The sequence below is a fragment of the Drosophila ficusphila genome, unplaced genomic scaffold, assembly GCF_018152265.1.
Source record: "Drosophila ficusphila isolate 14025-0441.05 unplaced genomic scaffold, ASM1815226v1 contig_47, whole genome shotgun sequence".
In the NCBI taxonomy this organism is placed as follows: domain Eukaryota; kingdom Metazoa; phylum Arthropoda; class Insecta; order Diptera; family Drosophilidae; genus Drosophila; species Drosophila ficusphila.
Window position 1 is genome coordinate 580409 of NW_025064388.1, and position 15982 is coordinate 596390.

General features: G+C 35.8%; 1 protein-coding gene across 3 annotated transcripts in view; it reads left to right on the forward strand.

Annotated features, from left to right (window-relative positions):
• Positions 1-15508: 15508 nt before the first annotated feature.
• Positions 15509-15982, forward strand: part of LOC108101961 (UDP-N-acetylglucosamine--peptide N-acetylglucosaminyltransferase 110 kDa subunit) — a 68696-nt gene continuing 68222 nt past the window's right edge. For 2 of the 3 annotated variants that reach the window (XM_043208436.1, XM_043208437.1), the window contains exons 1-2: positions 15509-15585; positions 15644-15906. In XM_043208436.1, the coding sequence (XP_043064371.1) occupies positions 15774-15906 (133 nt within the window). In that variant the 5' untranslated portion in view covers positions 15509-15585; positions 15644-15773. The remainder of the gene's footprint in view (positions 15586-15643; positions 15907-15982) is intronic. The other variant, XM_043208434.1, reaches the window with a different exon arrangement.

Consider the following 15982-nt stretch of genomic DNA (forward strand, 5'->3'; position numbering starts at 1 on the left):
TTGATGATAGTTTTGTACTAGGTTTTAAAGGCCAAAAAAAGGGCTATGTTTGATTTTTTTTGCGGCAAAATGAGTCAGTTTATTTTATTGAGCTTAATTACATGTTATTATTTAACTTTTGAAGAGTATTAGAAAAAAAATTATTAAAAAATATTAAGAAATAAGCCTGTGGCGGTTAATCTTCCGAAGTGCCCAAAGAAAAAGTTGTTTTGCGGTGAACATCATAGGGCGTTAACGGATCATCTTAAAAATAAAATGTGATATGTGTTGTAAAGATAATGAATTTCCCGAGGTAATCAGGAAGAGTTTTTTTAATTTATTTTTTGTTTATTTTTGGGAGCACTTGAAAGTGAAAAGTGCGATTTTAGCTTTAAAAATCGCTGTTAATTTATTTTTTAAAAATAGAAAAAAATTAAAAATTAAAAAAAAAACTCTTCCTGATTACCTGCGTATTTATGTTGAGAATTTGTGTTAAAAATTAGAAAAGGATCGGTTCAGTAGATTTTGAGTTCTGATGTTCACCGACTTTCAAAATAACGTCTTCGGCAAAATCGATTCAAAGTATTTTTATAAGGGAAAATACGTCCAAATACGGTTCTTTAAAACGCTGTAACTCCGTTAGTTTGACTTTAATTGACTCAAAATTTTTACACAATGTTCTCGACATATTTGTCATTCAGAAAAAAATTAAAAAAAAAATTTTTTAAAACCTTTGGCCAAGTTACAAATTTTACAATTATTAACATATTTCTGAATTTCTTTCTGAAGTTTCGGATAGTAATACATTTTTTTTATTTCGGCAAAGATTTCGTTAATACCTCTATGATTGTTTTTTAAGTGTTCTTCATTTATAATTTTTAAAATTTGTTCTTTATCTGTTACATCTTTTAGCAAAATCAACGAACTTATTAGTTTTAAGTTTTCGTTGCATGCAAAGTATTGTCTGTAACATTCCTGGAATTTCACGTACAAACTAACGTCTTCGCAATAAATGGCTACTAGGCCTTTATCTGGTAAGATTTCCTGCATTAATTCTAAAATGGTGGACTTATTTCCTACTGTTTCTATAATGTGCCTTATTTTTCGTTTATACAAGATTTTGGTGGCTCGCGATTCCTTTTGCGATACTTTTAGTAGGGGAGATGTGGGGGTTGTGGGCATAGTTTTGTTTTTGGCTTATAATTACCGAACTAGTGCATATTATTTGGACATATGGGTATCTGTGTAAAGCTAGAGACCTAAGCTAACTAGTTATGAAGAAACATACTTGACTTTGTCATGCGAAAAAATTTCATATGGACTTTTGTAAAATCGTAATTTTTAGCTACATTTTTTTTGGGGGGGTTGTGGGCACCCTGGGAAAAATGCTGCAAATGAAATAATATGGAAAAAAAAACCGCAACCAATATCAACAAAATGACAATTTATTTATTTCACGATTATTCTGAAAGCCGAAATATAAAGAATAAAGCGTGGAATTCTTAGTGATAATCTATATCTTACGAATATTCTGGAAGCCGAAAAATGAAGAATAAAGTGTGAAAATCTTAGTGATAATCCCTCTCAGCGGGAGAGGATCCTTTTCCAAGAGCCTAAGATTTCTACAAGAATGTTCTAGAGGGTTCCAAACAAATTTTGAAAACAATTTTACAAGAAATTGTAGGTAATAAAAAAATTTGCCAAAAAAAAACGGGTGCCCACAATCCACCCAATTTTGGTGCCCACAACCAACTTTCGCAGGCATTTTAAGAAGTAATTAAAAAATGTGTTTGCATAAATTTTTTGGTTCAAATCGATATTTTTCCATTTAGTATATTGCTTTGACTAAATAAAAATGCATTACACTTACCTTTTTAATCGATTCACTTTAATTGATACACTATTGAAAATCTTTGAATAAAGTTTCACCACCTTTTCCAAGCACAAGAAAAACCAATTCGTTAATTTCAAAAAGCAAACGCGTTCGTTTACTTTGATATTTGGCACAAATCATACATAGGGTAATTGCTTGCGAATGACATTACCAAAAAAATTCAATCTTCATTTTGTGAAGATATACGTAGGGGTGCCCACAACCGACCCATGCCCACAACCCCCACTTCTCCCCTATATGTAAAGCAGTATGGGCAGCGTGACGGCGAAGAGAGCATTCCCTGAGAGCGAAGTGAAGAAGCGAGGGCAGTGTTGATCGAGCTGTCGTGTTGGTTGCATCAATTAAGTTGTCAAGCGTCGAGGAATTCTTGTCAGTCCTGTAAACCTTATTTTGTTCATTTTGATAAATCTTTCATTTAATAAACCTGCTGGTATAACCCAGTCTTACATTTGGGGGCTCGTCCAAGCCAAAATATTAACAAAGTAAAGTTAAAGAATTTCATGAGCCACAAAAAAGCGTTGCTGCCCAGCGAAAGAGGGAAAGCTGAGCCACGAAGCATCCCGCAGGAAGTTGATAATAAGAAGATCCCGGTGGTAAGAGCAAAACAGATATACGATACACGATCGCAGACGACAAAACTACAAAGAGGATCGAAAATAACCAGTGTTGAAAAAAAGACCGATACAACTATAGAGAAAAGAGCGAGACAAACATACGATCTGAGGTCTTCACAAGCAAAGTTGGCAAAAGATCAAAAAGTAGAAAAAGAAAGAAGAACAATTTTAGCAGCAGTAACGCATGAAAGTAAAATGGATTCAGGAAAAATTAATGCAAATAATGAGATGTTGCAGCAGATAATACAATTGTTGTCGTTAAAAATACAAGCAGATGAAGTTAAGCGAGACGAACCTAAAATTACTGTTGAAAATTTTGCGAGCATTATACCGGAATTTGATGGTATAACAATTCCAGTTAAAAATTGGTTCACGAGCTTTGAGACAAACGCCAACGCGTATGGACTAAGTGATCCACAGAAATTTGTACAAGCCCTATCGAAGGTTACAAAAACTGCAAAACTTTTTCTTGAGACGACAACCGCATCCAATTATTCTGAGTTGCGGAAATTATTGGAAGAGGAATTTGACAGTGAGTCTTCTGTGTGTAGTGCGGATATACATGCAAAGTTGCGTTTGCGGAAAAAAGAAAAAGAAGAAAGCTTCAAAGACTATGTGCTCCAAATGAGGAAGATTGCCACGGCGGGCGCAGTTGACTCCAGTTCAGTAATTCGCTATATAGTAGACGGTCTAAAATTGAAAACTGATTTTAAGTTCAGTTTGTATGGATGTTCGTCGTTTAAGGAGCTGGAAAATCAGTATGGAATTTATGAGCGAGCGTCAGAAGCTAATAAGTGGCAAAGAGAAGAAAAAAAGTTTAATGCGGGACAAGAGGATAAAGAAAAGAAAAATCGATGCTATAACTGTGGGTCCTCAGAGCATTTGCGCAGATCTTGTAAAGAAGAAACAAAATGTTTTCGTTGCCAAAAAGGTGGACATATTGCAAGGAATTGTCCTGGAACATCTGTGAATGTGGGATTGGTGCACGACAGTAAGCGTCTAAAACGAGTCATATTAAACGGAATTGAAGTGGACTGCTTGATAGACACAGGAGCGGATTTGACTATTGTCAAAGAGAACGTATTCAAAAAGGTCAGCAGCGTGCAGTTGGAAAAATGTGAATTGCAGTTACGAGGCTTGAGGAACAATATCATTGGTCGTTTCGTAGCTGAGATAAAGATAGACGCATCACAGGTTTCTCATCCAGTTGTCGTAGTAGCAGACAATCAGATGGCGTATGAGGCGCTTTTGGGATACGATTTCACAAGCAAATTTACTTTTACTTCTTCGCAAGATGGATATCAGTTTTCCTGCCCTACCGGTGGGAAAGCTAATGCGCCTAATCAGATAAGTATATACAATATTGTTCAATCACACATTGATATTGATGTTCCGTAGCAGTATCTACATGAAGTAAAATCGTTGATTGACCAATATGATCCTGTGAAGCCGGTGATTGAGTCTCCTGTGCTGCTGAAGATAATACCAGATGGTGAAATTATTCCATTTCGTCAAGCTCCTAGCCGACTGGCTATTGAGGAGGAAGAAGAAGTTGACCGGCAAATTCAAATTTGGCTTCGCGAAGGAATTATTAGAGAGTCGTCATCTCACTTTGCCAGTCGCTTGGTGCTGGTAAACAAAAAGGATGGCTCAAGACGAATTTGTGTTGATTATCGAAAGCTAAACTCAATGGTTTTGAAAGATTGTTTTCCCGTACCGGTAATGGATGACGTGCTGGAGAAATTGCAGAAGGCCAAGTTCTTTTCAGTCATGGATCTGGAGAATGGTTTTTTTCATGTAGCCATAGAGGAAGAGAGTAAAAAGTTCACTGCGTTCGTTACAAAGAATGGGCTTTTTGAATTCAACAAAGCCCCATTTGGATTTCGGAATTCACCACCCTTGTTTATACGATATGTAAATCACATTTTTGAAGATTTAAGGAAGCAAAATGTTTTGGACCTATACACGGATGATATAATAATTCACGCGGAAACAGCAGACGAATGTTTAAAGAAGATGAAGATGGTATTGAAGACGGCTTCGTTGCACGGTTTAAAAATTAAATGGAAGAAATGCCATTTTTTACAGCCATCTATATCGTTTCTAGGCCATAAAATTTCTGGAGGATGTGTTGGTCCTGGTCAGGAGAAAACAGATGCTGTTAATAAGTTTCCTGTGCCCAAAAATGTGCGAGCTGTTCAGGCCTTTTTGGGATTAACAGGCTTTTTTCGGAAGTTCATTAAAGATTATTCGTTAATTGCCCGGCCGTTGACAAACTTGTTAAAGAAAGATACAACCTTCCGGATGGAGTCAGCAGAATTGGCGGCTTTTCAAGAGCTAAAGAAGGCATTGACAGCAGAGCCCGTGCTAAAATTATACAATAGAGAAGCTAAAAGCGAATTGCATACAGATGCATCAAAAGATGGTTTTGGGGCAGCCTTGTTGCAGTGGTCCGAAGAAGAGCTCCATCCAGTATTATATTGGAGTGAGAAAACGACTGAATCAGAGTCACGTAAACATAGTTACATATTAGAGGCGAAAGCAGCTTATCTAGCCATAAAAAAATTTCGACGCTATTTACTGGGAAAACCATTTAAGCTGGTGACAGATTGTGCAGCGTTTAGTCAAACGCTTAACAAGCAAGATGTTCCTCGTGAAGTTCAACAATGGATCGTATATATGCAGGATTTTGAGTTTCAAATCGAGTATCGACCGGGAAATAGACTTAAACACGTCGATTTTCTAAGTCGCTATCCGTGCCAGATTATGTTGGTGTCGACAGAGATGACGGCTAAGTTGAAAAAAGCGCAGGAGAAAGACGAAATGATAAGAGCTATCTCAGAAATACTTGTTGACCGTCCATATGGATCATACAAACTAAAAGGCGGGCTCGTCTATAAGCTAGAAGAAGGCAATGATTTATTGGTTGTTCCACGGCAAATGGAAAAGGAAATAATTGTTGAGGCTCATAATGCCGGACATTTTGGTGCTCAAAAAAAATGTCACAATATTAGGCAGCATTTTTGGATTGCACATCTAGAGAGGAAAGTTTCGCAAGCCATAAGTGGCTGTATAAAATGTATAATGTTTAATAAAAAACTCGGTAAAAAAGAAGGACAGTTACATCTCGTCGAAAAGGGAGATCAGCCGCTACACACACTCCATATTGACCATTTGGGCCCAATGGATGCCACTACAAAACAATACAAACATATTTTAGCGATTGTTGATGCTTTTACAAAATTCATATGGCTGTATCCGACCAAATCAACAAGCTGTGAGGAAACTATAAGCAAATTGGATATGTGGTCGGCAGTATTCGGGGCGCCAATGAGGATTGTGTCAGATCGAGGTTCGGCATTTACAGCTGGTTTATTTGAGAACTACGTAAAGGATAATTGTATTGAGCATGTGTGGAGCACAACTGGAGTGCCAAGAGGAAACGGCCAAGTCGAAAGAGTCAACCGTACAGTGTTGTCAATCATATCCAAAATGTCAGCCGACGATCCATCAAAGTGGTTCAAATGGGTACCAAATGTGCAAAAAGCCGTTAATTCGCATGTGCATGCTTCGTCGAAGAAAACTCCGTTTGAATTGATGTTTGGTATAAACATGAAAAGCAGTAACCTGGAAAGCATTAATAGAATGTTGGAGCAGGAGATGTACGAACATTTTGATGAGGAAAGACTGCGGATAAGACAAGAGGCAAAATGTAATATTCAGCGCGCACAAGAATCGTACAAAAGGCAGCACGATAAGAAGTGTAAGAATCCTCCCGAGTATCGTTTGGGTGACTTGGTTGCAATCCGTCGGACGCAATTTGTCGCTGGAAGAAAACTGGCAAGCGAGTTTTTGGGCCCATACGAGATAATAAAAGTAAAGCGAACTGGGCGCTATGACGTTCGTAAGACGGCTCAGGTCGAAGGTCCGATGAAGACTTGTACAAGTGAAGATCACATGAAGCTGTGGGCATATGCAACTCAGACCGACGAGGAGTGTGAGTCATCTGGGACAGAAGACTAATCAGGATGGCCGAATGTAAAGCAGTATGGGCAGCGTGACGGCGAAGAGAGCATTCCCTGAGAGCGAAGTGAAGAAGCGAGGGCAGTGTTGATCGAGCTGTCGTGTTGGTTGCATCAATTAAGTTGTCAAGGGTCGAGGAATTCTTGTCAGTCCTGTAAACCTTATTTTGTTAATTTTGATAAATCTTTCATTTAATAAACCTGCTGGTATAACCCAGTCTTACATATATGTTTAACGCATTATCTGTATTTTTTATATAGTTTAAGTTATCGGATTGAGCACTATGGATGGTTTCACAATTAGTAGATTGATTTGAAAAAAGGTTTATTAGGTCTAACGAAAAGTCATTGTTTAGTTCGTCAATTGTTTCGACGGTTTGCATTGTATTGTCGATTTCGTTCACCAAAATACAAGCTTCATTCAGCTGGATTAGATCACTTCTATTTACTTCGGGACAATCTAACAAATTATTATCAGTGCATATCCTACTAAGTCCGTCCGCTAGAGCATTTTCTTTTCCTTTTATGAAGGCCATATCGAAATCATATTCGTTTAGTTGAATTTTCCATCTCTGTAGCTTTAAATTGGGTTCTTTTAAGATGTTTAGCCATACTAGTGGGCGGTGGTCGGTTTTTATTAAAAACTTTCTCCCATATAAATAATAATGAAAATGTTTGACGCCCCAGAAAATAGCTAGAAGTTCCTTTTCAATCGTGCTATAGTTCAGTTCGTGAGTTTTTAAAGTGCGGCTGGCATAACATATTACTTTGGTATCCTGCATTAGCACCGCTCCCAAGGCATGGTTGTTAGCGTCTGTAATTAGTGTAAACTGTTTTTGTAAGTCAGGGTAGGCTACAACTGGTTCGCTTTTAATTAAGACTTTTAGCTTTTCGAAAGATTCTATAAAGTCTAAATCATTTGAATTAATTTTAGAATTTTTTTTTCAGATATTTTATTAAATGTTTTGCAATTTTAGAGTAGTCTTTTATGTATCGCCTTAAGTAGCTAGTCATGCCCAGAAAACTTTTTATTTGTTTTTGCGTTGTTGGCAATTTAATCCTATCGATTGCCTCAACTTTTTTTTTGCTGGGTTTCAGACCTAAAAACTCTATTTCGCACTTGGCAAACTCACATTTGTCAATTTGAAGCTTTAAGTTTTCATTCTCCAAGCAATTTAGTATTTTGGTAAGATGCTCAATATGTTCTTCGATTGTTTTCGAAAAGATAAGAATATCGTCCATGTATACAATTCAAAAATGGTCTATATAGTTTCTGAGTAAATGGTTCATAAGCTGTTGAAAGGTTGCGGGAGCATTTCGAAGGCCGAATGGCATGCGCAAGAATTCGTAGTGTCCGCTAGCAGTTGAAAATGCCGTCTTTTGGATATCGCTCTCGCTCATTTCAATTTGATAGAAACCCTTTGCTAAGTCTAAGGAAGAAATATCTCATCTATATTAGGAATAGGATAATGATCTTCGATTGTTTGCGAGTTTAATTTTCTGTAGTCGACAACGAGTCGCCATTTCGGTTGATTTAATTTATCCAATTTCTTTTGGACAACCCATAAGGGACTGTTGTACGGTCTGTTCGAATGTCTTATTATTCCTTGTTTTAACATATCAGATATATATATGACTTATACATATGCCATTATTTAGATGGACTATGTAATGATAGTTGCACGCACAAAGGAGGAAGCTTTCGACAGACTACAAATTACTTTACAAGCACTCGCCGAAGCAGTATTGTTTTTTTAACATAAAAAAAATGTTCCTTTGTTAAATCTTGTGTCGAATATTTTGACTTCGAAGTTAGAGCAAGTGAAATTTGACCGAATCCTAGAAAAATAAAAGTTCTTATAGATTTACCACCCCCGCAATCTGTGACTCAACTGAGACAATTTATTGGACTGGTCTCGTATTTTTGTCAGTTCGTACCCAAGTTTTCACAGTTACTAAGACCCCTCTATGCTCTAACTTCAAAGAGAAAGTAATTTCTATCCTGACTAGTGAACCTGTTCTTACTATCTTCGATCCACAATATCCTATTGAGCTTCATACAGATGCGAGTGCTGATGGCTATGCCGCAATTTTGTTGCACAAAATCGAACACAAGCCAAGAGCAGAACGAGAGTCCATAGGTGGTGGTCGTACATGAGATCTTTTGGGTAAGAAATTCAGTATAGGCCAGGCGAACGAATGGCTAACGTAGATTTTCTGTCCCGAAATCCCATATCAAAAGGTCGCACCAAAAAAAAAAGGTGCAGTGGAAAAACATATATATTTGACAGAGATTACTGACAATAAGTTGTTCGCTTAGCAGCAACGAGACGAAGAAACGTCATCTTTTGTTTTTTAATTGCGTAACGATGATATTTCTGTAGATTTGGCTAAAACTTACGAATTAAGGGCAAAAATACTGCATAGAAAAATTCAAAGAAATGGGAAAACTCGTTGTCTCTTTATCATCCTAAAGTCGTTTAGGTGATCAGCCGTAAATAATGTGCACGAGTCTATTATGCACCTTGGTCGGGAGAAAATCCTTGACAAAATGTACGAATACTATTGGTTTGGTAAGATGTCCAAGTACGTTCGCAAATTTGTCGACAACTGTATTACATGCAGATTGTCAAACCCTCCATCTGGTAGGGTACAAGCCGAATTGCATCCCATACCGAAGGTTGACATCCCGTGGCATACAGTCCACATCGACATCACAGGGAAGCTTAGTGGTAAAAATGATCAGAAGGAGTACATAATTGTGTCAATAGACGCCTTCACCAAGTTTGTTTTTTTGTCCCATTCAGTGAGGCTAGACACTGAGAGTTGTATTAAAGCATTAAGATCAGTAATATCACTGTTCGTCGTCCCTTCCCGTCTGATCGCAGATTAGGGACGTAGTTTTTTCTAGCACAGCGTTCCGTGATTTCTGCTCTGTTTAAAAGATAGATTTGCAATTGACCGCCACGGGTGCTAGCCAATGGCCAACTAGAACTAGTTATGTGTACTCTAAAGTCCATGTTAACGGTGGTTGAAACGGGTCAGGGGACGTGGCAGAATGCTTTATGTGAAATTCAACTGGCTCTTAATTGTACGCCCAATAGAATGACCAGAGAGAACCATGTTGATGTCGACAAAGTTATAGAAATGGCCAGGCAAAACATGGAAAAGAATGCCACTTACGATAAGGCTAGATTTAATAAAGATGAGGCTACTATTGTAAGACACAAAGGGACCGTTTTTAGTGACCGAAATAATAATAAAACATATAAATATTCTCACGAATTTTTGAGACGTATGCCTGAGAAGGGGATTACCACAGAGTTGGATGATGAGTGTGATGATAAAGAAATCAACAAACTAAATGATGAAGGCAGTGATGAAGATGCCATAGCTCAAGCCGGTGAGGTCTGTGACCTTGAAATATAATAAAGACATTGTAAACGTCCGGATCAGTTCCATGTTTCATGACTTTCTGTAGAGTTGGGCACCCGAGTGGCAGCCGATATGGTTCGCCATTTGCTGCAGTAAGGCTGAAATTTTGGTAATGATCGGACATCTGTTATTCGGCCGGCTTATAAACTAAACTGCGAACTATTTGTGATGGCCCATTTTTCTGGATATAAGCTGTGGGCTAAATGAAGTTGTTTATTGACTGGCCAGTTTATTTTGTGAATGACTGTGTGCTAGTTGTTGGCATTGATTTTTCTAAATGAAATGAAGAATATGATCGCCTTATGAAAGAAAAGGCTGAATAATTTTAATTGTTTGCATTAATTGTATGAATTTAAGTTGGTGGTAATCTGGATCTTATGGCAAACGTTGTACAAGAGCAAGAAATAAGAAGAATAAGAGATAACTTTGAAATAATTTTGTTCGATTTGGATTTAAGAAGAAAAAAAATGTACTTTTGTGAATCTCGCTTGAACTTAAATTTTTATAGAAAAATAAATCTTGTAAAACCTTTAAATTGTAAATGCACGAGGACGTGAGATAGACCAGGAAGGCCGTTTCGCAGATTATTTAAATGTTCAAATATTAACGATTATTTGTTGGTACACACTTGTTTTATTTCTTACTTTTTCTCCATTCTTTCGTGCGAGGCAGATATATAATTCTGTCAACGCAGTTTGGTCATGGGCATGAGTGATACAGATAGTGTTCGTCATAGCTCCCCAGCGGGAAAGTGGGAAGGAGGTTTTTAGAGTACTTGAAAACCTGCTTCTTTTAGCAGGCGTAGGGGTAGGAGTAGAAAATTTCGGACCGCTAAATGGGGTGGGTTTCTGAATATGACCTTAAGTTACAACGAAGTTGTGACTAATTGTTGTCTTTCTTCAGAATATGCACGGTCACATCAGTATAAAATGTCGTGCAAAATGTGTCAAAAGTGAAAAAAAGTTAAGTTTATTCTAAAAAACAAGATAAAGGTAAGTTATAACATAAATATTTTTGTTTGTATATCCTTATTTCAGCGTTACGGATATGGTGAACATAAGCATTTTTACGAAAACTAAATATTAGCCGCCAGAGGCGGTTGTCAAGTAAGTAAGTAAGTTTTTTATTTAAATTTATTTTCAATTTCACAAGAACAAACAAATGTTTCTTTTCATAAAATTTGTAATAGATTCGACATCAAAGATTCTGGCCCATATGTCAATATTAATGGCAAATCTGAACGTGCGCAAGCGGACATTTCGATTTCGTCATTTGAAGAACTCGGCCACTTGGACTCCGATGCCGAAGCCAATCCAGAAGCATTTGTAAGTACTCACTACATTTTTAATAAATTTCAATAGCCATGCTTGTTACTATGTAATTACATTTTTTTTAAATTCATATAATAATTTCTCCAACGTACTGTATGGTAAGTATACTTGTTTTTCTAAATTTCTCTATTTTTCCCAATACTTTTTAAATATTTTTTGATTTGTATTAATATGTTATATATTAATATATTATGGTTTTTATTTTCAGAGTCACTCAGAAACGACAATTACAGTCTTCGCCAATATCAAGATGATCTGCGTTCATCGTTCACTGAGGCAAAAAATATAATATACAAAAATACTTATGACAAAGGTCCTTGGACTGTATATAGATTAATAAATGCATATACCAAATTAAAAAGTATTGTTTTTTACATGTGGAAATTCTGTAAAGCGGGAAGGCCAAAACCCAGTGGATTTTGGCCTGCATTCAGCAGCCGTAGGTCCAGTGGATTTTGCCCTGCAATCAGCAGCCGTAGGTCCACTGGATTTTGCCCTGCTTTCAGCAGCCAGAGCATCCACAGGTTTTTGGCCTGCAAACCTCCTTTACCCCTTCCTTTTGTGTGTCACCCCCGTGTATTTTGAAAGGAGAGACGGCAAAAATGTAAGGGGTGAAGGAGGTTTTTGCCCTTCCGCTTGTATGAAGAAACCACTGAAAAATAGCATATTTTCCACATCTTTTTTCCCGCTGGGAAACCACTGAAAAATAGCATATTTTCCACATCTTTTTTCCCGCTGGGTCACCACACTGTGCGTGTGTATCGGTGGGTGAAGAGGAATTGAAAAGGGACCGACTGGAGTTGTAAAATTCAGTCTGGTCTGGTTGTAAAATTCCATTATCATGCCACGAGCCGAAAAACGTTTCGCCGAAAGACCAGTTGAAGACTCGGAGAACGAATCCTCGTCACATATATCAACGCATTTCCGCGACTGTATCGTATGTCGCTTTTTTTGAAATTGAGATTTTAATGCAAAATTGTTAGGCACGTAATGTCCCACTTCCCTGTGAAATATTATAACTGAAAGCCCTATAGTTCCGATAAAAATTAAGTTTTAATTTTATCGTATGTTACAATGGGCGCGCGAAATTATCGTTTGTCCATTCAAATTTGCATGGAAATACTGCAATCGCACAAAAATACCGAAATACAAAAAAAAGAAAAAGCTTCTCCTGTAAAATTTAATTTTTCTACATACGATACATTCGCGGAAATGCGTCGATATGTATATAGATTTAAGCGGAGTCACATTCACAATGTTGTGAAATTGTATTCTGAGAAACTTATTCAAAAGATCTACTATTCCGAGACTTAATTACATAGATTAAAAATTTTAACAAGGATCTAAATAATAGGTACACTTATTTTTTCTGAAAATTCCAGTAGGTTATTTTTAAGAGTGTGTTTTTTTCAGGGACCGTAATCATTATAAGTAATATTTTAAAAATTACTTTGTAATGATTAATTATCGATTTTTAATTTTTTAAATCAAGACTAATAATTATTTTTGAGCAAAAAAATAAAAATCACAAATAATCATTAAGCTTGAGCAAAAAAAATAAAACTCAAAAATAATGATTATTTTTGATTTTTATTTTTTTCGCTCAAAATAAAACTCAACAAGCAACAACTTTTGATCCTTTAAGGATATTACCAATATTGTCCTATGTCCTTATAAAGGGACCCTAGAGCAACAATTGACAACGACAACAACAACAATAAAATGTATTTTAGCTGTGTTTGTTGCAATTATTTAATATAAGGTCAACTGTTACATACAGAGCAGCAGCAGCAGATATACACAATTACCAAAACAATGATAATAATGATAATGATAATGATAATCATCATAATGATCAACCAGTAGAACAATTAGGTACATTAATTTTCAATTTATTATGCATTTATGTATTTTTATTTAATTTTAGGAATAACAATTTTGACAGCGACTCGCTCGACAAGTTGCACCTTTGGTCGGTTAGCATTATTTTAAGCGCAGAAAAGGCACGCTCTACGCTAACTTGGGTAGCTGGAACCGCAAGCACCACCTTAGCAAGCTGATATAAATTCGGGTACTGAAATTCCTTCTCACTCCAGTACTGCATTATATCAGCGCGACATCTTTAACTCAATAAGGCCCAAGGTCCTTATCGCAATACCAGTGTCGTGAATATATTGCACATTTACTCACAAGATCCCACGATTACACCGGGTGGCTGTGTCCATTTTTAAGCTAAGCATTTTGTCCTTGAGACTGGCCATTATGCTGTTTTTAATGTCATTATATTTTTCCTCCACCATGCCCATTATGTTTCTGGACGAAACAGCCGGCATATCCAGTGCAGAAAATATTTGAGACGATAGCGTTTTGAAGCACTCCGAATCAAAAATAGCCAACGGAAGCTTTTCCTGCGTCACCAAATCGATGCACGCATCCTGCACTTCATTTTTGCCCATTGCTATTGCAAATTTAATTTTTTTTTCGGCAGCTTCGTCTTCCTGAATGTTATCTATCTCAGCTTCATTCTCCGATTTATGCTTAGTTTGCATATGCCGCTTCATGTTGGACACGTACTCGACAACTAACGTAAATTTGCAAATTTTGCACTCCGAAACACTATTTCCCGCGTGGAAATTAAAAAAATTGCGGAGAACAAAATTTTGCTTGCGACCCATATCGAAACTAGAAATTTCACGAATATTCGGCTAGTATTCGGTATTCGGCCTATTTGGCCACTTTTTTGGTATTCGGTATTCGGCCGACACATCACTTTTATCAGAACTTCTTTTTATTATCAAATTAAAATATGTCAATAAATAAAATTAATAAGCGGTTGTTGTCAATTGTTGGTCTAGGGTCCCTTTATAAGGACATAGGACAATATTGGCAATATCCTTAAAGGATCAAAAGTTGTTGCTTGGTGAGTTTTATTTTGAGCGAAAAAAATAAAAATCACAAAAAATCATTATTTTTGAGTTTTATTTTTTTTGCTCAAAAATAATGATTATTTGTGATTTTTATTTTTTTTGCTCAAACATAATGTTTAACAATAGAAGAATAAATATAAAAATTAAAAATCATCAAGGATATTCATAGTGTATCCTTAAAGGATAAAAACGTGCTAGTCATGCTTGTTCTATGTTGATTGGAAGTGATTGATTTATTCATTTGAAAATAGCGACAATAATCATTATTTACGGTCCCTGGTTTTTTTGCTTTGTAAATATACAATCACAATGTTTTACGTACAATGGTGGCCATAAGTATTTTGTCTAGACTAGAAATACGTATTTCAGCCATATTTTTCTCTTTTCCATACAAATTTTTTCCGACATTGTCACCTTCAAAAAATCATAAAAAATAAAAGAAAAATTATTTTTGAAAAATTCTTTTTGCAGTTCCTATTATTTTTGATTAAAGAAACTTTTTGCATCCAAAAATTTTAGTTTTGAAGCCGAGGGAAAAAGTTTTTTTTTTACTTTTTTTTTAATTGCCCTTTTCAATAAATATCGAATGAGTTGAGAAAAGTATGGTATCATTCAAACGGCATTTGAATTACCTTTCCATTGATACCAAAAGTTAAAAGAAGCAAGTTCAGGTTTCGAGTATATTTCACTTTTATTTTGACAAAATACTTACGGCCACCACTGTAAGTGGACGCGAGATAAAATCATTTGCATTTTGTGGCTTTATTATCCACTTTTTGATCTAACCCTCATCTCAAATGTATTCTTCAAATTACAGTTTGTTATTATGTTTCTATGTCAAAGATTTTTAAGAAATTGCTTGCTTGATGTGAATAATTTATAAAATATTTCTTTAATGTAAAATGTTGTTAGTATCACACAAAAGTGCAACCCGAAATTTCTAATAGTGTTTTGCTAAGTTTTTAGCGAAATAGCTTTGAAACTGAGACAAATGTAGCTATAAAACCGCAAAAAAATATAATATTTGTATTTAAGACATATATTTACAAGAAAACATCCTGATAACGTGCAGTCCGTGGCTAATCATATATATTAGATTTACTAATATCAACAAAAAATTGTTTTTTTGCCTTACTTGTCTGCCATCTAAATGGCAAAAGGTGTTTTGTTGAAATCCTGTATAATGTAAAGATATGTTAGAGTGCATTAATACTCATACCACATAAACGGTGATATGTCTCGGTACGAATAGGGTATAAGTAAATAGGTTTCGATTTGTTATTCCACAATGTTGATTTTTTGAATGAAAAAAATGGTAAGACTTAGTTTGAAATAAAATTGATATTACCCTAATCAAAACAGCTGAGTGAATGCTTTATAAAAGTACATTTAAGGTTTTGTTGTTTATATTACATTTTATTAATATATATTTTTATTTTAGATTTCGTATAAAAGCAAAAGGTCTAATCATGTAAATAACTTAAAAATCTCTCTTGCTAAGGGAAGCTTATTGATTTTAGACTTTTTGTCATCGTTGGATGTAAATGTAGTTTGACAACTATTTACCAAATATGCAATCTCAAGGTCAAACCCAACAATTATCGCAGCTGCAATCCGCTGCCCAATCATTATTACAACCACCGAATGCAACGGGAAGCGTTTTAGTTGGAAAACAAAATGAGAATCAGTCCCTTTCATCTGTTGGTAAGAATGAACTCCAATATTGATATTAATGTATATCATCACAATGTTACATACGTATTTGTACATATGTATTTTC